Source organism: Macaca nemestrina, chromosome 5, assembly GCF_043159975.1.
Source record: "Macaca nemestrina isolate mMacNem1 chromosome 5, mMacNem.hap1, whole genome shotgun sequence".
NCBI classification, from domain to species: domain Eukaryota; kingdom Metazoa; phylum Chordata; class Mammalia; order Primates; family Cercopithecidae; genus Macaca; species Macaca nemestrina.
In genome coordinates this window covers 102,065,103-102,090,198 of record NC_092129.1, presented here as the reverse complement: position 1 = coordinate 102,090,198, position 25,096 = coordinate 102,065,103, and the positions used below count along the sequence as shown (strand labels likewise).

The 25,096-nt window shown below is 36.7% G+C and overlaps 1 protein-coding gene across 11 annotated transcripts in view; it reads right to left on the bottom strand.

The window, feature by feature from the left end:
• The window catches only part of LOC105495985 (centrosomal protein 162), a 109,687-nt gene that overhangs the window by 26,005 nt on the left and 58,586 nt on the right, over positions 1–25,096 (bottom strand). For 10 of the 11 annotated variants that reach the window (XM_071096763.1, XM_024797361.2, XM_011766011.3 and 7 more), the window contains 6 exons: positions 23,985–24,148; positions 23,053–23,157; positions 11,444–11,656; positions 8,502–9,136; positions 5,523–5,664; positions 2,679–2,777 (listed from right to left, as the gene is read on the bottom strand). In XM_071096763.1, coding sequence (XP_070952864.1) covers positions 2,679–2,777; positions 5,523–5,664; positions 8,502–9,136; positions 11,444–11,656; positions 23,053–23,157; positions 23,985–24,148 — 1,358 coding nt within the window. The remainder of the gene's footprint in view (positions 1–2,678; positions 2,778–5,522; positions 5,665–8,501; positions 9,137–11,443; positions 11,657–23,052; positions 23,158–23,984; positions 24,149–25,096) is intronic. The other variant, XM_011766021.3, reaches the window with a different exon arrangement.

Below are 25,096 nucleotides of genomic sequence, written 5' to 3'. Positions count from 1 at the left end.
AACTTCCCCAAATCAAATTATATATTAAATTCTTTTGACCTCAAACTAGCTTTGGGATGTTCCAGAGGGCCCTGGAAAATCTCAAAAGAATCTGTTCTTTCTCCCAGATAAATTCAAAGGAATTAGGCTTATTTGACATGATAAATTGTATGGGAATCACTGACAAAGACAATGTTTAATCTTCTTTGAGTTATTTTTGTATGGATATATTATTAACAAATGTTCCAGAAGTTGTATACAATTCCTAAAAATCTGGTATGCCTTGGTATGATGTTATCAGTAATAATTCTAGTTAATATCTTAAAATGTATTGTCACAAAAATAACTAAATTTCCATATCAAGTGCATTATAATGAACTCTCATCAGATGTTTAACCATGGCAAGTTTAAAGTCTTGTCATCCACAGAGAGTTAATTGTTTTACTCTGTTACTTTCCTAAGAGCTTTTGTAAGCAACTATAAATACGAAGTGTTTTATCTTCAGAAAGATTCATGGAAAGGACTCTGACGAGTACAGGTTTCTGATAACTTCAAGATTATACCATTTGGCCGGGTACTAATTTTTCAGAATTCTAATAAAAAGAATGATTGGTTCATAGAAGTGCTAACCCAACATCAAGCAGAACAAGAATTAATTACATGGGACTAAACAAACTGATGAAGAATTCTTTTTAGGGACTTTGTTTAAAACACTGCTGATTCTTTAATATTCTGCAAGAGAAGTTTTTCTCTTAAGCTATCCATAGCTTACAGCAATTTGGTAAATTATACTTTTGTAAACAGAATTGAAATATTTATCTCTTTTCCCTCTCTCTCTCCAGAAACCATTAGTTGAGTATTCTTATTTTCATAGCTATGTAAGTATTTGCATAAGTTCAGTAAGAATCTGTTCTCTTTAACACAACTGGAAACATCAGTTACATTACCAAGGCTTTGACTGGAATATCATATTTCAGAATGTGCATCGAATCAGATATAATCAGACAGTTTCAAAAAATACATTGACTTTCTGACGCCAATAAAGTCCCTTGGAAAAAACTGGCTTGGTACCTTATATACACGGTTTCCTTACAGATGAGTAAGAAATGTCACTTCCTGGCAAGCCCAGGAGCCTCAGAATGTTTGGGGGATCTCTAGAAAATAAAAGAATTTACCTGGATCTATCGGTATCAGAGGCAAAAATCTGAGACAAGCCTTTGGCATGCATTCCTAGCCTGGAGAGGCTAATAAAGGGCCAATCTGAGAATCCTTATGACAAGTTCCAGCAAAACGGACTTATAAAAGAGCCTATATGATTAATCACTATTCTTGCTGCACTTTTTATGCAAGTAACCAAGCCAAGTTTAATGAGACTAGACTTATTTTTGCCAACAAATTGGTCTTATTGTGATTATCTCTGATAGAAATCAGGGTGACTGCAGAGAGAAAAATACTGTGCTTCATTAGAAAACTGTAACACACCCTTGTAGATATCAGATTCTAGCCTTGTTCTTTATCTCTGGGGTTTTATTATTTACATGTAATCTAGTCTAGATTTCTGTCAATAATTATCCAAACTAGTATTTCGAATTTTTCTCCTACCCTCCTGGCTTGGAATCACTAAAATATTTAACTGCCCTTTTCCTAAAATCCTAATAAGCTGAAGCTGAATAACTTGATATAAACTGCAGAGAATCACCACAACAGCTCATATATGGACAATTTTCATGCCAATTGCTGCATGGGCCACACACTTTATAACTAGATACTCAAACTGTAAAAAATGCTTTGAGATCAACATCTAGAACTCTTGACTAGCTGCTCTTAGGATTCAGAAATTAGTATATAGACTACTCCTACCATTAACTTTTGTTTTTCTTTTGTTTCCACAGAAATGCTTCTTATTAAATCACCATATAGAGGCCTAACTTTGATGACAGCACACCTGCAATATCTCCTGAAATGAGACACAATTGCTTAATTGAATTGACCTGTTCTCAGCACTAAGACAATTATTTGATATGGGACAATGTACTTAAATTTGTTCAGTTGCACTTGTTCCAATCGATGTTTTTCTCTTCCTCTGCCAATCTCTGATCTCACAATCTCTAATCCAAATCTCTTCAAAGCTACCAACTCGGAGAGTCCTAAGCCACCATTTTGAATTACTTTGTGTTGCAGTTTCTCCCGCATCGTGTGCTGCACGTGTTAATAAACTTGTTTTTCTCTTATTAATCTGTCTTTTGTTATGGGGTCTGTCTCAACTAAAAACTCATGAGGGTTGAGGAAAAAATTATTTTTCCTCCTTGACAGTATTTAACACAGAAACGGCCTTCACTATTCAATTGTCTCCTGAAGAAAACAAACAGAACACCCAAACATCTCCCATCCCATTTTCCCCACTATCCACAAAATCTCAACAGCAAATAAAATGTAGACAACTTAGTGACTTAATATCTGAACTTCATCTGGGGAAAGCAGATTTTACATAAGCATGCTACTAATATTTTCTTGACACGTGATACTTTCAGGTTATGTCTATTTGTACATTTAGATAAAAAATTTATAAATATGAGTATGATTGAAATGCCTAAGAAACTTATTTTAGCCCAATATTTTGGCTATTTCTTGCCTCTTTCTGTAGAATTTCTTCGCGAACTTGAAACTTATTTTAGCCCAATATTTTGGCTATTTCTTACCTCTTTCTGTAGAATTTCTTCTCGAACTTGAGAAACTACAAGAGACTCTTGTTTACTCTGCAGCTCATTAACTTGACTTTGGAAATGTCTTATAAGTACCTAGGAAATTGTTAGAAGTGCTGAGTTAATAAAGCTCCTCCTTGAACACTATCTGAAAAATATAAGAAAGCCAACTCACAAAAGGAAACTTATATACTGTTGGTGGGAATGTAAGTTAGTACAACTACTATGGAAAAAAATTATAGGGAGTTCTCAAAAAACTAAAACCAAAATTACTGTATTATCCAGCAATCCCACTACTGGGTATCTATCCAAAGGAAAAGAAATTTGTATATCAAAGGGACACCTGGCACTTGCATGTTTATTGCAGCACTATTCACAATAGTAAAGATATGGAATCAACCTAAGTTCCCATCAACAGACGAAAAGAAATGTGGCATATATACCCAATGGAATACAATTCAGCCTTAAATAAGAAGGAAATAATGTCATATGTAGCAAAATGGATGGAATTGAAGGTCATTATGTTAAGTAAGCTAGGCACAGAAAAATACTGCATGTTCTCACTCACATATGAGAGCTAAAAAACTTGATCTCATGAACACAGAGAATAGAACAATAGATACCAGAGATGGGAGTGGGGGGTTGGGAAGGATGAAGAGAGGTTGGTTATGGGTACAAACAAACAGTTAGATAGATGAAATAAGTTCTAATGTTTAATAGCAGACCAGAGTGACTATACTTAGCAACAATATTATGTGTATTTCAAGGTAACTAGAAGAGAGGGTTTGAAGTGATACCAAGACATAAAAATGAATGCTCAAGGTGACAGAAATCCCAGTTACCCTGACTTGATTATTACACATTCTTTGCATGTAGCAAACATTCACATGTATCCCATAAATATCTAAATCATTATATATCAATAAAAGGGGGGAAAATAAACATGAACATTTTTCATGACTAGAAAAAGTCCTTTTAAAATAAAGCTCTAGAAAGTCTACACATTTGGAAAAAAGTAGACAACACTATCTTTATACTCTGTAGTTAAGTGTGATAGTTTTTATTTAAGAACTATTGATTAAATATAACACAAGCCTCATAATATCTGTGAAATAATGTCAGTCTCATATTTTTAGGTAAACTGAAATACATGTACAGATACTTTCATTAAGAAACTAAGAGAAATTGTGAAAAATTTATCTTATCTCTAATGCTGTACTTTTAATGATCAGACTATGCTGACTTCTCTTTAACTCAACTTTACAATATTACTTTTATAACTCTGGGAAAATAACATTTATGGCACTACGGCATCATAATACTACCTTTCCCACCTCTCCCAGACTATTCCTTACTACAAAATCACTTGATAGAATGCTTACAGTTGCCTTCTGACACCCTATTCCTATGGAGGATAAGGCCAGAGAGGTTCTCTGTAAGGCTGTATGGATTGTTACTTTCGAAAGGCACTTTAAGTATTTTTCATTAATGTAGTCAAACAGTCCTTTTTTTTCTCAGTGATCTGAAGTTCAGTTAGACTTCATTACATTTTGCCCCTAAATACTTCAAATGTCACTTTGGGAGGCCAAAGTGGGCAGATCACTTGAGGTCAGAAGTTTGAGACCACCCTGGCCAACATGGTGAAACCCCATCTCTACCAAAAATATAAAAATTAGCCAGGCATGGTGGTGCACACCTGTAATCCCAGCTACTTGGAAGGCTAAGGCAGGAGAATCGCTTGAACCTAGGAGGCAGAGGTTGCAGTGAGCTAAGACAGCCTGGGTGACACAAAGAGACTGTCTCAAACAAAACCTTCAAATGCTTCAACATACATCTCTTTAGAATAAGGGCATTTCTCACAAAACCATAACATTTTATACCTATGAAAATTTATAGTAATTTCTTAGTATCAATAGCCAGTCCATATTCAAACTTCCCCAATTAAGGAATTTATTTTTAATTAAGATGGTATTAAATAATTATACTTGGTGAGATAATTCTTTCTTGATGTTTTTCTCCCTGAGCTTCCTTCTTAAAATTGAAACCTACAGACAAGATGAACACAATAAACATTCATATATTTTTCAACTTGATAACCCAAAAGGTGGCTGATTTGCCACCTTTTCATTTTCTTGGATATACCATTTGAAAGTAGATTGTAGATAAAAGTCCTATTTTAACGCTATTTTTATAAGAGACAAACAGTACAGAAGATAGGCTCATAGATATTCTAAGTAGATATACCTATTATTCAAAAAGAAACACACATTTATTTGAGGAAATGCTGATGAGTTGGCAGCATTCCCTTTAATAATTCTTAGAAGACTATGCTCCATCAGAGCGAGAGCTGTGTATCTCTCTGTTCATTATTTTATTCCAGTGCCTGATTGTCTATTGATCTGAATCATTTGTTCAATAAATAAAAGATCATGGGGCAGGAAGAATGTCTAAGGATAACTGTCAGCTGGGACTTAGAGACTCAGTTCAACATCCAAGTTCAAGTACTACGGTCCTAATCATGTTAGACATATACCTCACTACCTGTGACAACAAATTTGGAGAAAGACTTATTTGAGAAGTATAGGGACAAAACTATAAAAAACATTTATATGGTATAGTTTTAAAGTAAAAAATTAAATACATAGTATTATCTTCTTTAAAAAAATTAAATATATAATATTTTCTTCTTTAAAAAAGAAATCAGGCCAATAATAGTTTCCCATTTCTATCACCAAGATGAAAAAGTTAAAACATTTCCAAATAAAACAATGTTAACTTTAATCTCATTAAAGTCAAAACAAATTTATTCAAGTCAAAAGATAAAACAGATTTGTCATCTACCTCTTGAGTTGCTATTTTACGATTTAGTTCAGTTACTTTGGAAGAAGAATTTTCTACTGCATTTTGGCAAAGGAGTTTCTCTATTTCTCTCTGATGAGATGCTTTGAGGGATGCAATGTATGCTGCAGTATCTTCCTTGACCCTACAGAGCAAATGAAAGAAAACCACACATAAAAGCGGCTCTTCAACCTCTAATTCAGACTTAGCACAAAAACAGTGTAAGAAACCTGGAAATTAAGAAAAGGGAAAATGGGCACCAATATTAACTGTACCGTGTTAGGTGCTTTATACATTACTGCCTACGAGTTCTTAGGACCAATCCATGAGCTATTATTAACTGAATTTTATAAGGGCAAACTTGAGGAAATAGTGATATATCTCCACTTTATCCCCAACCTGAGGCTATGCCTTCTGAGGGAATCTAGGGTTCCAAAATAACTGTCTGAATTTAAAGTAAAGCACTTGACATTTGATCTTTTAAGATAAACTCAGATTTCTTGCCCAGATGCTTCACTGGAAAATCACAGCTGTTCCCTTTAGAATCTTCAATGCCTTGTAGGCAGCATTAACCAATTTTCAATCCATGCATGAGACTCCAGGGCTAGTTGCATGTTGTGAGAATGAGACAATCTTTATGGTAATTCTCAGGACATATTATGCTTGAAATATGCAATTAAGTAATTTGGACTGTAAGTGTGAGAGACTATTCATTTGTCTCTGTGATAAAATTTATTCAGAGGCAGTTCAGTAAATGGTTAAAATTATAAATAAAGATTTGATACACTTTCTACAGATAAACATTTTCTCTCTTACTGGAAAGACTTTGAAAATAACAGGATTTAACTTAAAGCATGTATTTTAGTAAACTGCTATATTAATATGGTGCTTCCCAACTACAGACAAATTTAACCATTGCTTATTTCACCATATGAATATTTCTCCATGGAAACAGTGTGATTAGGGTCCTAGGAAAAGAATAAAAACCTAAATTAAAGCACATATAACTGAATGATAGTAAAAAGTCGAAATATGGGGCTAGAAAAGTTTATTCTTCACTTCTCAGGTCCAGACTTATCTAAGAAACAGATTGACAATATTAACAAATTTTATATGATGTACAGGAAAATTCATAGGAAAACCTGAATTTAAAATTCTTTCCTGGAAAGAATGTGGTTCTTATTAAACAGTTTCATGCTACTGTCATAATATTCAGGACTTAAGAAACAAGGTTTCCATTTGGTAGCAATATGACTGCCATATGGTAACAACATGACTCACTCACTGCCATAGCTGCCAGTCAATAAGCATTTGTTGGGTGTTTCCCATGCTCCTTCTGCTCCTACAGCACACTGCTGTGGGGATGCAAAGAAGCATAATCTTACAGCAGTTCTCAAGGAACTACAAGGCTGGGTATGATTAATCCTTTCTTGGTACATATTAGTAAGTTTTGTAGGAGTTAGGGGTAGGAGAAGGCAATTTCCTGGGAAGTTCCATGAAATGTTATGTGAAGGTAGTACTTATAACAAGAATGAGCAAAAGGCATGAGGAAATGTGACAGATTAGGTAAGTACAGTAGTATTAGAAGAGTGATGAGACTTGAGATGCCAGGCAGAGAAATTTAGTCTTGATATTTAAGGAAGTTGGGAGTCACTGGAGAGCAGAATGACCCAGGTGTATGAGTATTTAAAGAATATGAATGATTTTTAAGCAAGATGACTGGGGAAGGTTAAAAAAAAGAAGGAAGATTGGAGTGGGAAAATTGTATAATGGCAGCACTGGTTTATTAAAGTAAGGAAGAATGGAAAACGGGAAACATTTATACCCAAGAAATAACAGAGATAAAGCTGGCCTAGTAATTTAAATAAATATAGACAGGGAAGGGGAGCTTGGGAAGAGGAACTAATTTACAGCTAAAAAAAGGAAACTTGAGGTATTGGTGATTCCAAGAGAAGCAATCCAATAAATAGTTCCAGGTTTCACATCTGAACTCAGCAAAGAGAACAAACTTTAAAAGTAAATCTAGAAGTCATGGTTCATAGAAACCATAAGAATGGGTAAGTTTAGCAATGGAGAAAGAATAGAGAATGAACAGAAAACCAAGAGCTCAATGCTGGTAGAAAGCCAGATTTTTGGGGATGGAGAAGGAAGAAGGGTCAGAATTCAGAAAAAGAAACAGAAAAGGAGTTTTGGTCAGAACTGCCAAGTCACAGAGGTTAAGGGAGGAAGGCATTTCAGGAGAAGTAGTGTGGTCAACACTGTTGAAGAAAATGAGGATGGAGAAAATGCCACTGGCCTGGGAAAGGTCATTATTGAGACCAGGTTTAAAAGGGGTGATGATGAAAGCCATATTTAAGAGGAAGTGAGATAGAAATAAAAGACTACTTGTGAAAAACGGGTACTGAAAGACGGGATTGGAATTTGATCAGGTGAAAAAAAGATCTGAGGATGTCAAAAGACTCAGAGGAAAGAGACAGTGGATAGCAAATGGAGATTGTGAGAAGGAAATGGATGAGTATAAAGTTCCTTAAGGCATGAATGGATGTGATCACAAGGTCAATTTGAAAAGTGATTTTTGAAAAGAGGACCTTTTCCTTTTAGACTGCCAACTGGCTTTAACAATAACTGTTTTCTGAAAGCAATCTGCCTATAGCAATAATGAACTATGACATTCCTTTGCTAGAAGAGCCCAGTGAGTCAGCTTATTAATATCATATGGGTACACGCCAAAAGGCAAGACTGGCGAGCCCAAGGACACAATTTGGGTTGACACAGAGGTTCAGGTACATCAGAATTTGGGCCACCAGCAGGTAGAAGACCCTATCCTGAAACAGATATATGCTCAGCAATGTAATATAATTTATTAATATTCACTTATGAATTCAGTTCTGGGTCAAACTAATTATCTGGAGGAAATATATCTTATAATTTTTCAATTTTTATCTTTTTATTTTTACAAATATTTATAATTTAACATTTTACCTTCTCATGGAGTTTTCAAATTGATTGATTGCTGCTTCAGATTTCACCTTCAGCTCATTCTTCTCTGAAATTAATCCCTCTAGCTCATTTTTTAATCTGTAGTTTTCTTGTAAAACTTCTGAAACATGGGAATCAGTGAAAGTATGTGGTTGGTAAAGCTTGCTGTCCAGGGTTCCAGAGAAGGAGTTAGCATTCCCTTTACTTGAGTGCAAAACATCTTTCTTTGCCCTTTTGGCAGACATTTCCTCTCTGCCCTTAGAGTTCTGATTTGATAGCATCATTCTTCTTTCTTTCTGAAGCCTCTCCACAGTTTTTGAAAGGTCTTGTATTTCTCTCTTTTTTGCAGCCAGTTCTTCATTGAGTCTTACTAATTTAGCTTTCGCATGAGCCTGTTCCACCTGGAATTCTATAGACTGAAAATCTTTATCATCTTTATCATTTTTCTTGACGTCTAATTCAGCATTCTGATGTTTAAGAATGTCTATTTCGGCTTCAAGGTTTCTTACAGTGATCTGATGGGCTTCCTTAATGTCATCAAGTTCCTTCTCCAGTGCTTTAATTCTCGGAGAGTCATGTTGATTCAATTTGCAGGCAAGTAGCTGGTCCTGCTGCTCTAGTCTTTGTTCATACTGAATCTGAAGGAAAGAATCCATGTAATCCCAAACACTTGTTAAACGTTTCATTAGTTGCTGAAGCCCTGCACACTACTGGGTTCTACCTACTCCTTTATTCAGGTACTCATTATACAGTCTGATGTCTACAATTCTGTTTCTTGAGTGAGTCAAAGGTATTGAAGTCCTATTCTTTCAGGGCATAACATTATGTATTCTTGACATATGTTATGTAATTTAATAATTGATAAATTGCTTCATAAATATTAACTTACCTATTTTCTTACACACTGCAAAATTTATTTTAAACCTTACAACAAAACCTATTATTATGCAGTCTTTTCCATAAAAACTGTCAGCACACTCTTTGAGGATAAACAGTAAAACAACTGGGGGCACTGAAGTCTTTGGGAAACAGCACATTTTCAACTTTCTAACATCAATTTATTAATTTCATAGAGAGTAAAATGGCCTGGAATTTGTATACTGGAGCTTTAATATTTTGTTTAGTGTTCAGCAAATGAAATAAATAATTTCTCCTACGGAGAGAGGCACCAGCAGTGTTTGCTCATTCATTCAATGGGTATTTACCGAGCTATGACCTTATGCCAGGCAATATGCAGGTTCTAGCAACAAAAAGACTCAGTTCTTATTTTCAAATAGCTCACAGCTTGGTGAGGAGAGCAACATGGCAGCAGCTACAATGTCCCATAAGTGCAATAATGGGCCTGTGAACATAGTGCAGTCAGTGCAGAGGAGGCGAGGCTGCCCTAAGTGTCTGGAGGCTTGACAGAAGGTGGGAAGACTATACAGAGACAGCACATTTATGTTCGGTCTTGAGAGATGAGTGTTAATTTAGGGTTAGGTGGAGTCAGGGATGTTTTGGAAGTAGGAAGAGCATATGCAAAGCTGGTCGAATGCTTGGTATATACAGGGAATCAGAAATGAAAAGGGGAAGAGGTAAATAGTAAGCAAAGGCAGGAGTGGGATGGGGCAGGCGGCTGCAAAAAGAAACAGAGTGTTTCGATTTAGATATATAAAAGTGGAGTAGGGGGTTGGAGTTTATACCTGAGAGTCTTATTTGGTTGGTGGAACACTAATAATAATTACAATCATTAATTGTTTGCTAGACTCCATGCTGGTAATTGATATTACCAGGGATCTGTATCTCTATATCTCTGTATCTGTCTATCTCTATCTATCTATCTATCTATCTATCTATCTATCTATCTATCTATCTATCTATCTATCTATCTATCCATCCATCCATCCATCCATCCATCCATCCATCCATCCATCCATCCAGCCATCCATCCATCCATCCAACCATCCATCCATCCATCCATCCATCCATCCATCCATCCATCCATCCATCCATCCATCCATCCATCCATCTATCCATCCATCCATCCGTCTATCTATCTATGTGTAAAAGTGGGTGGAATGGAAGAAACCCAACCTCCTTGATGTGACCTTAATTACCAGGCCACTGTATTATTTCCCGGTTATCAACCTTCTACTTTTTCTGGAATCTAATGTTCTTTCATTTGTCGCTTTTCTCAAAATATAAATCTGTGGAGAATTGAGATGAACTTCCTAGAACATCTCAGCTCCCTCATCTGCAAAATAGTGTTAACAATATCTACTCCTCACAGGTGTTTGGAAGGATTATGCAAGATGAACAGAGATATTTATGAAAGTATCTAGCATGAATTCCTGACAGAAACCATGTGCTCAACAAATTTTTAAAAATAATCTATAACTGTTATTGGTCTACAAAATTTTTTTTAAAGTAAATTAAATATGTCCTGTTTCATACTTGGTCTGTTCTAGCACTTGTATTTTCTGATTCATTCCTGTTTCACAAAATAATGGAAAACTCAGAAAGTAAGACATTTCTGGAAGATGCTCCCCTACCCGCTGTTCCTAAAGTGCATACTTCTGTCTTATTCCCTTACCCTTCTCTAGATAAATTTCAGTGAAAATATTTTCAAACATGGTAATTTCTTTTTTCCTTTTGTACTGAATACATATCAAGTGTGTTTTATTCTGCTTTTTCATGACTTAATTTCCACTAATTCTAATATTGAGAGAGGTGATGTAAAGATTATCTTGTGTTTGATTATTCTGTCAGAAATAAAAAGAAAAGTTGCTGAAAGAGGACACCAAAATAGGATGGACTTGGTTTCTTTTGCACCTATTGATACCAGTGGTAAAGGTTTCATGGGAAAGAATGTTTATAGCTATTTGTTAAAGTGAGATCCTAAGAAATGCCAGCCCCCATTGTCCATCTCTGACCTTTATTTATCTCTGAGGCTACTTAGCACTTACCTTCATTTTCTGAAACTGTTGTTCCATGGTACGAAGGCTTTTCTTTGCTTCTTCATCTTTGCCCTCCAGATCAGCTTCTAGTTTTTTTATCCTTTTCTCCATAAATTCTACTGTATTTTTATCCACTGTATCACCAGCTGCTGATGCAGCCAATATTAAAGCAGGTAAAGAATTGGGATATCTTCTCTTCAGAATCCCTTCCATTTCCTTAACCTATTAAGACATATTTTCCACCAAAAAACTCTTAGATTTAATAAATGAATTCAGTAAAGTTTCAGGACACAATCTACAGAAATCAGTAGCATTTCTATATAACAATAACAATCTCGCTGAGGACCAAGTCAAGAACTACCTAGGAATACATTTAAGCAAGAAGGTGAAGGATGTGTACCAGGAGAACTACAAAACACTGACAAAGAAAACCGTGACACAAACAAATGGAAAAACATCCCACGTGCATAGACTGGAAGGATCAGTATAGTTAAAAAGACCATACTGTCCAAAGCTATCTACAAATTCAATTCAATTCCTATCAAATTACCAAAGTCACTTTTTACAGAATTAGAAAAACCAACCCTATAATTCATATGGAACCAAAAAAGACGCCGAATAGCCAAAGCAGTCCTAAGCAAAAAGAACAAAGTTGGAGGTATCACATTACCTGACTTCAAATTGTACTACAAGGCTATAGCAGCCAAAACAGCATGGTACTGATAAAAATAGACACATAGATCAATGTAACAGAATAGAGAACCCAGAAATTAAGCCACATGCCTACAATCAACTGATCTTGGACAAAGTCAACAAAAATATACACTAGGGAAAGGACACCCTATTCAATAAACAGTGCTGGGAAAAATGGACTGTCATGTGCAAAAGAACGAAACTGAACTCACACTTCTCACCTTATATAAAAATAAACTCAAGATGCATTAAAGATCTAAGACCTGAAACTATAAAAATCCTAGAAAAATTTCTAAGAAAAACTCTTCTGAACACTGGCCCAGGAAAGGATTTATGTCCAACTCCCCAAAAGCAAATGCAACAAAACCAAAAATAAACAAATGGGACTTAAATAACCCCATTAAAAAGTGGGCAAAGGACATGAACACACATTTTTCAAAAGACATACAAGTGGCCAAAAAATATGAAAAAATGCTCAACATCACTAATCACCGAATAAATGCAAATTAAAACCACAATGAGGTACCATCTTACACCAGTCATAAGGGTTATTAGAAAGTTAATAAACAGCAGATGTTAGTGAGGATGTGGAGAAAAGGGAACACTTGTATACTGTCGGTGGGAGTACAAATTAGTAAAATCATTATGGAAAACAGTATGGACATTTCTCGAGACCTAAAAAGAGAACCATTTCATCCAGCAATTCCACTACTAGGATTGAAAGGAAAATATACTGTATCAAAAAAACACACACACACACAAACAAACACACACTATTCATCCATAGAAGAGAATAAAAGCATGTTTTAAAGCAACATGGATGGAACTGGAGGCCATTATCCCAAGTGAAATAACTCAGAAACAAAGTAAAACTCCACATGTTCTCACTTATAAGTGGGAGCTAAACAATGAGTACATATGTATATACAGACTGGAATAACAGACACTGGAGACTATAAAAGGTGGCAGGGTGGGAGGCAGTGAGGGCTAAAAAATTACCTACCAGGTACAGCGTTCATTATTTGGGTAGTGGTTACCCTAAAAGGCCAGACTTCACCACTATGCAATATATGCCTGTAAGAAATCTGCACTTCTACCCCCTAAATCTATAAAAATAAAACAGTAAAAATTTTGAAACATATATAAGGTCACAAATATATGTAAAATAAAGCAATTTAATGCATAAACTTAGATTATGCTACACTTGTCAAGATTTCAGAGATACTTATAGCATATCTCCAGATTGAATCAAATGCACAGAAGCACAAATTAATTTCAAATTTTACATCCCTAGATTATCTGATAAAAAATTTTAAAGTATATTGTCTAATTACCTATAGGTTTATTTACAGAAATTCTCTTACATTCATTAGAAATATATCTTCAGGGCTGGGTACGATGGCTCATGCCTGTAATCCCAGCACTTTGGGAGGCCAAGGCAGGTGGATCACTTGAGGTCAGGAGTTCCAGACCAGCCATGGCCAACAGGGTGACACCCTGTCTCTACTAAAAAAATACAAAAATTAGCCGGGCATGGTGGTACACACCTGTGGTCCCAGCTACTCAGGAGGCTGAAGTGGGAGAACTGCTTGAACCCGGGAGGCAGATGGTTGCAGTGAGCCAGGATCGTGCCACTGCACTCCAGCCTGAGTGAAGAGTGAGACACTATCTCAAAAAAAAAAAAAAATATATATATATATATGTATGTCTTCAGACTTTCAATTAGTAATAACCAGTCCTCTTGTGCACAGAGCTCTCCCCTTCTCTTTTTTCCAGACTCCTTCATATGATAGTGCTTCTACACTGTACTGATTGAAAAATTACTTACATGCACATGAGTGTGTAAACTTTTTGCAATAAACATTCAGCTTTCTAAGCCCCTGACTCTGCCTAAAGCTCTACTCCACCCCAATCTCCTGGTCCAAGTAAAGTTTAATCTACTTTAAAATAATTTATTTTAATTGGAAAGCAAGGAGGACTAGATAACATTTAATGAAGTCTTCATAAAGGACTGGATACTTTTCATTTAATCTAAAAAATAATGACATATTATATAATGAAAGAAACACATTAGGGTCCACAGAAATGACAGCTTATTATATGTGCCTGTCTATATACATGCTTTTAAAACCTATTATGGTGAAGACATCTTTGCAAAACACACAAACACTGAATTCTTTGTTGAACTGTTTTCTAGCCTATGAGCACGCAACAAAATAGCACCTGAGAGGCAGTCTAGTGTCAGTTAAGAGCATATTTGGGTTAGACTGTGCCACCAGCTTTAGGACCCTGTGTCAACTAATCCCTCAGTTTAAATTTCTCTTGCCTCCTGGGTAAGATGGGGATGGTAACAGTAGCAATTTCAAAGGGTTGATATAATTGAGGATCAAATGACTTTCATCTTGGTAAGCACTTAGAGTGTGCAGCATATAGTGAGAGCTTGGTAAGTGTTGGCTTTTATGATGATTTCATCTCCTAAGGTAAGATGGTTTGCTGGTGCTCAAAATCCTGTTCATATTAGGTATCTAAGGGGCGTATGATTTGCAAAGTTAATATAAATATTTCCATTTGTGAAAACGCTTACACATTTATTGATATATCATAAATTGGGATATATCCATCTACGAATACTAGTAATTCCTTTCACCTGAAAAATTCAAAGCTTTGTTTCCTCTGATATTAGTTAACTGAGTTAGTTGTAGGTATATGAAAATTCATGTATACATACCAACACTACATATCTTAAAAGGAGAACTAGATTTTATAAATTTAACATTTTAAATTAATGTATTTATTTAAAAATTTAAACATTTTCAATCTGATTTTGATATCTTGAAATATATACTTTTTTTTTGGGAAAAATGAGATTTTATTTGTATTTTCTTTGATTTTGCTTTTCACTATTATTCTTTGGTCAAAAATACCAGTTTGACCGGTATACAAAGTAAACTTTTTTTAACTCTCATTGAAAGTTAAACCATGAAATATTCCATTAAATAAAAAAAAGTACAAACACAATCTAAAATTTTCATTACAATATACATCTAATTAGCTCCATTTTGACTTATATTCTATTTAAAAATAGATAATTTATAATTAGTCTATTTAAGAATATTGTGAGGGGCACCCAAGATGGCTGAATAGGAACAGCTCCAGCCTCCAGCTCCCACAGTGAGCAACACAGAAGATGGGTGAATTCTGCATTTTCAACTGAGGCACCGGGTTCATCTCACTGGGGCATGTCGGACAGTCAGTGCTGGTCAGAGAGTGCAGCCCGACCAGCAAGAGCTGAAGTAGGGCGAGGCATCGTCTCACCTGGGAAGTGCAAGGGGTAAGCGAATTCCTTTTCCTAGCCAAAGGAAACTGAGACACACGACACCTGGAAAATCGGGTAACTCCCACCCTAATACGGCGCTTTACCAAGGGTCTTTGCAAATGGCACACCAGATTATATCCTACACCTGGCCCAGAGGGTCCCACGCCCACGGAGCCTCCCTCAACGCTAGCACAGTAGTCTGAGATCTAACTGCAAGGCGGCAGCGAGGCTGGGGGAGGGGTGCCTGCCATTGCTGAGGCTTAAGTAGGTAAACAAAGCCATAGGGAAGCTCAAATTTGGTGAAGCCCACCGCAGCTCAAGGAGGCCTGCCTGCCTCTGTAGACTCCACCTCTGGGGACAGGGCATAGCTAAACAAAAAGCAGCAGAAACCTCTGCAGATGTAAATGTCCCTGTCTGACAGCTGGGAAGAGAGCAGTGGTTCTCCCAGCACGGAGGTTGACATCTGAGAATGGACAGACTGCCTGCTCAAGTGCGTCCCTGACCCAAGTAGCCTAACTGGGAGACATCCCCCACTAGGTGCAGACCGACACCACACATCACACGGCTGGCTATACCTCTGAGACAAAGCTTCCAGAGCAAGAATCAGACAGCAACACTCGCTGTTCAGCAATATTCTATCTTCTGCAGCCTCCACTGCTGATACCCAGGCAAACAGGGTCTAGAGTGGACCTCAAGCAAACTCCAAAAGACTGCAGTTGAGGGTCCTGACTGTTAGAAGGAAAACTAACAAACAGAAAGGACACCCACAACCCCATCAGTATGTCACCATCATCAAAGACAAAAGGCAGATAAAACCACAAAGATGGGGAAAAAGCAGTGCAGAAAAGCTGGAAATTCAAAAAATCAGAGCACATCTCCCTCTCCAAAGGAACGCAGCTCATTGCCAGCAATGGAACAAAGCTCGATGAGAATGACTTTGACGAGTTTAGAGAAGAAGGCTTCAGTCAATAAAAATTCTAAGAGCTAAAGGAGGACCTACGTACCCAGCACAAAGAAACTAAAAACCTTGAAAAAAGAATGGATGAATGGATAACTAGAATAATCAATGCAGAGAAGACCGTAAAAGAACTCATAGAGATGAAAACTATGACACGAGAACTATGTGACAAATGCACAAGCTTCAGTAACTGACTCCATCAACTGGAAGAAAGAGTATCAGTGATTGAAGATAAAATGAATGAAATGACGTGAGAAGAGAAGTATAGGGAAAAAAGAGTAAAAAGAAATGAACAAAGCCTCCAAGAAATAGGGGATTATGTGAAAAGACCACATCTACGTCTGATTGGTGTGCCTGAAAGTGACGGGGAAAACGGAACCAAGTTGGAAAACACTCTTCAGGATATCATCCAGGAGAACTTCCCCAACCTAGTAAGGCAGGCCGACATTCAAATTCAGGAAATACAGAGAACGCCACAAAGATACTCCTCAAGAAGAGCAACTCCAAGACACATAATTGTGAGATTCACCAAAGTTGAAATGAAGGAAAAAATGTTAAGGGCAGCCAGAGAGAAAGGTCGGGTTACCCTCAAATGGAAGCCCATCAGACTAACAGCAGATCTCTTGGCAGAAACTCTACAAGCCAGAAGAGACTGGGGGCCAATAGTCAACATTCTTAAAGAAAAGAATTTTCAACCCAGAATTTCATATCTAGCCAAACTAAGTTTCATAAGTGAAGGAGAAATAAAATCCTTTACAGACAAGCAAATGCTTAGAGATTTTGTCACCACCAGGCCGGCCCTACAAGAGATCCTGAAGGAAGCACTAAACATGGAAAGGAACAACCGGTACCAGCCATTGCAAAAACATGCCAAAATGTAAAGACCATCGATCCAAGGAAGACACTGCATCAACTAATGAGCAGAATAACCAGCTAGTATCATAATGACAGGATCAAGTTCACACATAACAATATTAACCTTAAATGTAAATGGACTAAATGCTCCAATTAAAAGACACAGACTGGCAAACTGGATAAAGAGTCAAGACCCATCAGTCTGCTGTATTCAGGAGACCCATCTCACACGCAGAGACATACATAGGCTCAAAATAAAGGGATGGAGGAAGATCTACCAAGCAAATGGAGAACAAAAAAAAGCAGGGGTTGCAATACTAGTCTCTGATAAAACAGACTTTAAACCATCAAAGAACAAAAGGGACAAAGAAGGCCATTACATAATGGTAAAGGAATCAATTCAACAGGAACAGCTAACTATCCTAAATATATATGCACCCAATACAGGAACACCCAGATTCATAAAGCAAGTCCTTAGAGACTTACAAAGAGACTTAGACTCCCATACAATAATAATGGGAGACTTCAACACTCCACTGTCAACATTAGACAGATCAACGAGACAGAAAGTTAACAAGGATATCCAGGAATTGAACTCATCTCTGCAGCAAGCAGACCTAATAGACATCTATAGAACTCTCCACCCCAAATCAACAGAATATACATTCTTCTCAGCACCACATCACACTTATTCCAAAATTGACCACATAATTGGAAGTAAAGCACTCCTCAGCAAATGTACAAGAACAGAAATTATAACAAACTGTCTCTCAGACCACAGTGCAATCAAACTAGAACTCAGGACTAAGAAACTCAATCAAAACCACTCAACTACAAGGAAACTGAACAACCTGCTCCTGAATGACTACTGGGTACATAACGAAATGAAGGCAGAAATAAAGATGTTCTTTGAAACCAATGAGAACAAAGATACAACATACCAGAATCTCTGGGACACATTTAAAGCATCGCACAGAGGGAAATTTACAGCACTAAATGCCCGCAAGAGAAAGCAGCAAAGATCTAAAATTGATACCCTAACATCACAATTAAAAGAACTAGAGAAGCAAGGGCAAACACATTCAAAAGCTAGCAGAAAGCAAGTAACTAAGATCAGAGCAGAACTGAAGGAGATAGAGACATAAAAAACCCTCCAAAAAAATCAATGAATCCAGGAGCTGGTTTTTTGAAAAGATCAACAAAATTGATAGACTGCTAGCAAGACTAATAAAGAAGAAAAGAGAGAAGAATCAAACAGATGCAATAAAAAATGATAAAGGGGATATCACCACTGACCCCACAGAAATACAAACTACCATCAGAGAATACTATAAACACCTCTACGCAAATAAACTAGAAAACCTAGAAGAAATGGATAATTTCCTGAACACTTACACTCTCCCAAGACTAAGCCAGGAAGAAGCTGAATCCCTGAATAGACCAATAGCAGGCTCTGAAAATGAGGCAATAATTAATAGCCTACCAACCAAAAAAAGTGCAGGACCAGACGGATTCACAGCCGCATTCTACCGGAGGTACAAGGAGAAGCTGGTACCATTCCTTCTGAAACTATTCCAATCAACAGAAAAACAGGGAATCCTCCCTAACTCATTTTATGAGGCCAACATCATCCTGATACCAAAGCCTGGCAGAGACACAACAAAAAAAGAGAATTTTAGACCAATATCCCTGACGAACATCAATGCAAAAATGCTCAATAAAATGCTGGCAAACAGAATCCAGCAGCACATCAAAAAGCTTATCCACCATGATCAAGTGGGCTTCATCCCTGGGATGCAAGGCTGGTTCAACATACGCAAATCAATAAACGTAATCCAGCATATAAACAGAACCAAAGACAAAAACCATATGATTATCTCCATACATGCAGAAAAGGCCTTTGACAAAATTCAACAGCCCTTCATGCTAAAAACTCTCAATAAATTCAGTATTGATGGAACGTATCTCAAAATAATAAGAGCTATTTATGACAAACCCACAGCCAATATCATACTGAATGGGCCAAAACTGGAAGCATTCCCTTTGAAAACTGCCACAAGACAGGGATGCCCTCTCTCACCACTCCTATTCAACATAGTGTTAGAAGTTCTGGGTAGGGTAATCAGGCAAGAGGAAGAAATAAAGGGTATTCAGTTAGGAAAAGAAGAAGTCAAATTGTCTCTGTTTGCAGATGACATGATTGTATATTTAGAAAACTCCATCGTCTCAGTCCAAAATCTCCTTAAGCTGATAAGCAACTTCAGCAAAGTCCCAGGATAGAAAATCAATGTGCAAAAATCGCAAGCAATCTTATACACCAGTAACAGACAAACAGAGAGCCAAACCATGAATGAATTCCCATTCACAATAGCTTCAAAGAGAATAAAATACCTAGGAATCCAACTTACAAGGGATGTAAAGGACCTCTTCAAGAAGAACTACAAACCACTGCTCAGTGAAATAAAAGAGGACCCAAACAAATGGAAGAACACTCCATGCTCATGGATAGGAAGAATCAATATCATGAAAATGGCCATACTGCCCAAGGTAATTTATAGATTCAATGCCATCCCCATTAAGCTACCAATGACTTTCTTCACAGAATTGGAAAAAACTGCTTTAAAGTTCATATGGAACTAAAAAAGACCCCGCATTGCCAAGACAATCCTAAGCCAAAAGAACAAAGCTGGAGGCATCACGCTACCTGACTTCAAACTATACTACAAGGCTACAGTAACCAAAACAGCATGGTACTGGTGCCAAAACAGAGATATAGACCAATGGAACAGAACAGAGTCCTCAGAAATAATACCACACATCTACAACCATCTGATCTTGGACAAACCTGGCAAAAACAAGAAAGGGGGAAAGGATTCCCTATTTAATAAATGGTGCTGGGAAAATTGGCTAGCCATAAGTAGAAAGCTGAAACTGGATCCTTTCCTTATTCCTTATACAAAAATTAATTCAAGATGGATTAGAGACTTAAATGTTAGACCTAAAACCATAAAAACTCTAGAAGAAAACCTAGGTAATAACATTCAGGACATAGGCATGGGCAAGGACTTCATGTCTAAAACACGAATAGCAATGGCAACAAAAACCAAAATTGACAAATCTAATTAAATTAAAGAGTTTCTGCACAGCAAAAGAAACTACCGTCAGAGTGAATAGGCAACCTACAGAATGGGAGACAATTTCTCATCTGACAAACGGCTAATATCCAGAACTTACAAAGATCTCAAACAAATTTACAAGAAAAAAAACAAATAACCCCATCAAAAAGTGGGCAAAGGATATGAACAGACATTTCTCAAAAGCCAACAGACACATGAAAAAATGCTCATCATCACTCGCCATCAGAGAAATGCAAATCAAAACCACAATGAGATACCATCTCACACCAGTTAGAATGGCAATCATTAAAAAATCAGGAAACAATACGTGCTGGAGAGGATGTAGAGAAATAGGATCACTTTTACACTGTTGGTGGGACTGTCAACTAATTCAACCATTGTGGAAAACAGTGTGGCGATTCCTCAAGGATCTAGAACTAGAAATACCATTTGACCCAGCCATCCCATTACTGGGGATATACCCAAAGGATTATAAATCATGCTGCTATAAAGACACATGCACATGTATGTTTACTGCAGCACTATTCACAATAGCAAAGACTTGGAATCAACCCAAATGTTCATCAGTGACAGAGTGGATTAAGAAAATGTGGCACATATACACCATAGAATACTATGCAGCCATAAAAAAGGATGAGTTCGTGTCCTTTGTAGGGACATGGATGCAGCTGGAAACCATCATTCTCAGCAAACTATCACAAGAACAGAAAACCAAACACCGCATGTTCTCACTCATAGGTGGGAACTGAACAATGAGAACACCTGGACACAGGAAGGGGAGCATCACATGCTGGGGCCTACTGTGCGGAGGGGGTGGGGGGAGGGATAGCATTAGGAGATATACCTAATGTAAATGATGAGGTAATGGGTGCAGCACACCAACATGGCACATGTATACATATGTAACAAACCTGCACGTTGTGCACATGTACCCTAGAACTTAAGGTATAATAATAATAATAAAAAAGAATATTGCTCCATAATTATTCTGACTATATTGTGATATACCTTGATTAAAAAATATGTATTAAGGTTTAAAATATCAGGATAGAAATGCTCATGGAAACTAAATAAACATGATCTGAAATGTACATGCAGCAATCCAACTACATAGAAAATTATTTTAGAAAAATGTAAGATGATGAACTAATGTTTAATAAAAGCGTTAATAAAAAAGGGAGGTTACTTTTATAAAGCAGTGTATGTCTGACCAATATGGATCAATTCTACATAATTTCTCTTAAAATAAGTCATCTAATAAAGAAGTAGCTCCTTTGGTGTTTTTTCTCTCCCACTTCTGGATGGCTTCTTAGATTGGCTAATCTAAATCTTTAGCACTAAAGAAAATCCAAGCAATGCCAGACTATACTCACTTCAGAATATTTCTAGTTCTTTTTTTAAAATTAATTATTTATTTACTTTTTTTTCTTTTTTGAGATGGAGTCTCGCTCCATCACCCAGGCTGAGGTACAATGGTACAATCTTGGCTTATTGTAACTTATTTCTCCCAGGTTCAAGCAATTATCTTGCCTCAACCTCCCAAGTAGCTAGGATTACAGGTGTGTGTCACCATGCCCAGCTAAAACTATGCCTGGCTAATTTTTCTATTTTTTAGTAGAGAAGGCGTTTCACCATGTTGGCCAGCCTGGTCTTGAACTCCTGGCTTCAAGCGATTCTCCCGCCTCGGCTTCCAAAGTGTTGGGATTATAGGCATGAGCCACTGCGCCTGGCCAGATATTTCTAGTTCTTCATACCACGTTTGGCTGATCCTTTCTTGACCCTGATCCAATCTACTCAGTCATACCTTTTAATATAAAAATAGGTCTTGTAAAAGTAATAAAGTTAATTCTTTGCTTAGTTTTCCTTCTTCTCATAAAACTGGGATAATATTCAGCCCAGTAATGACCTCACAGTTTTGGATTTATGATGGAATAATACCTATATGTTTAAGTACCATGACTTGACTACAGAATATTGCTCCCTTATGAACAAGGCTGGCAATTCATATTTTGTTTTAAAATATTTAGTTATGAATATAAATGCTATATTACAGTGTTTTAAAAACAGAAGGAAAAAATAATCCTACCTCCTAAAACAAATACTTAAATAAAAAAATCTTTATTTTAATAAGCTTCACTTTATGACTAAAGGTCTTCCACGCTGACCACAAAATGAGTATTTCTAAGTCTGAACAGTAAGAAAGGGCTCAAGATAATGGCCAGCTCTTTGGGAAGCTGAATATTTTGTTTATAGGCTGTTTTGTAACATTTCCCAAGCATTACCAGCATGTTCCCAACTCAGGGATCTCCCTCCTATACTCCTCTCTCAGCTGTCAATGGTCAGGAAGAGAAATCCTAACTCTATATCCAGAGTTTCAAAATTCTACTTCCTTCTTCCTAGATGTCTAACAGAGCTACGGTACCAAATTACCTTTTATGAGCAGGTCTACCATCTTACAAATGAGGCACATTAGTCTAAAAATTCTGTAATTATCAAGCTGTAGGTACATAAAATGATGTTATTACTTTTACTAATGTAAATACTTTAAAACAAAAATTTCCAGGTCGACTCCATCTCGTGGGAACTCCTGAAACAAAAGAGAAAACCAAAATGCACTATACATAAAATATGCTCATGAAAATTTACCCTGAACACATACTTGTCGCTCCAGATCCTGAATTTTTTTGGCATCTGCTGCTTTATCTTTTAAGCGTATCTTCTGCTGAATAGATGGATTCCCAGATTCAGCTTTCAGTTTCTCAATCTGTCAATAAATAAATAACATGCTAAGAAGCATATTTAAATGTAACAGAAAAGTTCCGGGGGTGGGGGGAAGCACATAATATTAGGTACTCATTCATTTATCAATTCCTCAGCAAAATTTGGGGAATTAATGCCTCAAATTCCTTGAGCTCCTCCCAAGTTCCAGGCACTTCCTAGATCTGGCAGGAGATATGGATGGCAAACGAGAGAAACTAGGTCCCTGCTCCCAAGATGCTTATGCTCTAGTAGAGGGAGAGAGTTGATAAGCTAATAAATAAAGTAAATCAAAGGGAAAATGAAAAACCTTCAGAGTGGTAAAGGCTAAGAAGAAAATAAAACAGAGTGAAGGGATAGGAACAAAGAACCAGAAGTTGAGAGATTGGCAGCTACATTAGGAAAGGGAGTCAGGAAACATCTTTTCTAGAAAGTAGATATTTGAGCCAACAGGAATAAGGAGGAGGAGTGAGACACAGAAAGAACTCAGGCCAAAGTATTCCAGGCCAAGAAAACAAGTGGAATGAGTCCAGCATGTTCAAGAATCAGAGGACCTCTGATGTGGCTGGAGAAGAGTGACTCAGGGGAGTGTGGTATCCGATGACACTGAAGAGGCAGGCAGGGTTTGGACCCCATGGAGGCCTGACAGGTTGTGATAAGGAGCTTATATTTATTCTCAGTCTAATTTAAAATAGACTATATATCTAAAAGCAAACCAGCGATCTTAATTAATAGTTCAGAGTAATGATGCAATGACAAAAGGTTACATAGAACTGATATTACAGATAACAGGATGCATCTAGAGAAGAAATACATTCTGAAATGATCCATTACCTCAAGTCTGAGTTTCTCAATTTCCTCATTTGCTTCTCTAAGACGAAGTGCATCTTTATCCAGAAGTTCCTGATTTTCAGCATACCACTGTAATCTTTTTTGCAGACGACTGATTTCTTGTTTATGTGTTTCTTCTAAAATTTTTATTTCATATAATTTTTCACCTATAAGATAAAATAACTCAATAACCTGCTTGTTGTTCTCCAAAATATGGAAATAAACTAAATTAAAAGATTTTAAATAAAAACCAATGCCCATCTAATGACAGCATTATGAAAAAATAAGATGCATAAAACAACAAATGTATACAACATAGTATCTAGCTTAATCTATTAACCAAAAGAAATAAGAGACTGTTTATAATCCAAATCGTCAACCTTACAGCAAAGTGAAAATTTTTGATAAATTATTTTCCACTGACCTTTTTAAAATTATAAAAGTAAAGTTGTTTCCATGGGAAAATAAATGTTGGATTTAAGAAATACTAAAAATGAAGAATGTCTATAATTATACTAAAAAGTAACAGGACAAACATTCAGGAGTGCTTATTACCATTTATTATGTTATTTACTACAATAAACTTTTACAATGGATAATACCATTACTGTTATTACTCTATATTTTACAGATAAGGGAAGCAAATGTCATTTTCTTACAAACAGGTCAGAATGGATTTCTCTGCACATATCTAACACTGAAGTTCGTAATACTGCAGAGGAAAGATCCTATCTTTTGCAAACAAGGGCTCCTCTGATCTAAGTTTCTATCCCTGTGTTCTGCCACTCTAAGTTATGGAATATACTTGTGCAGCCTCTTTCCATCCCTTCACTTTCAAATTTTACTACCTGTCAAGGCCCAGCTCAAACGCCACTCTGCCCCAGAACCCTCATTTGGCATCCCAATTCCTATCATGTTTGTTTGTAACTTTTTCTTATATTATGCGTATTCTTATCTTACTCCCCTTGGTTTTCGTAACATAGTAGCCACCATGCCACATTCATCTATGTGTTCTTTATAAAACCCAGTGGGCTATTATTTATTCACTTGGCAAATACTTAACAGCCTACAAAGTTCCAGACCCAGGGAAAAGAAGACAGGCCTTGCCCTCAGGA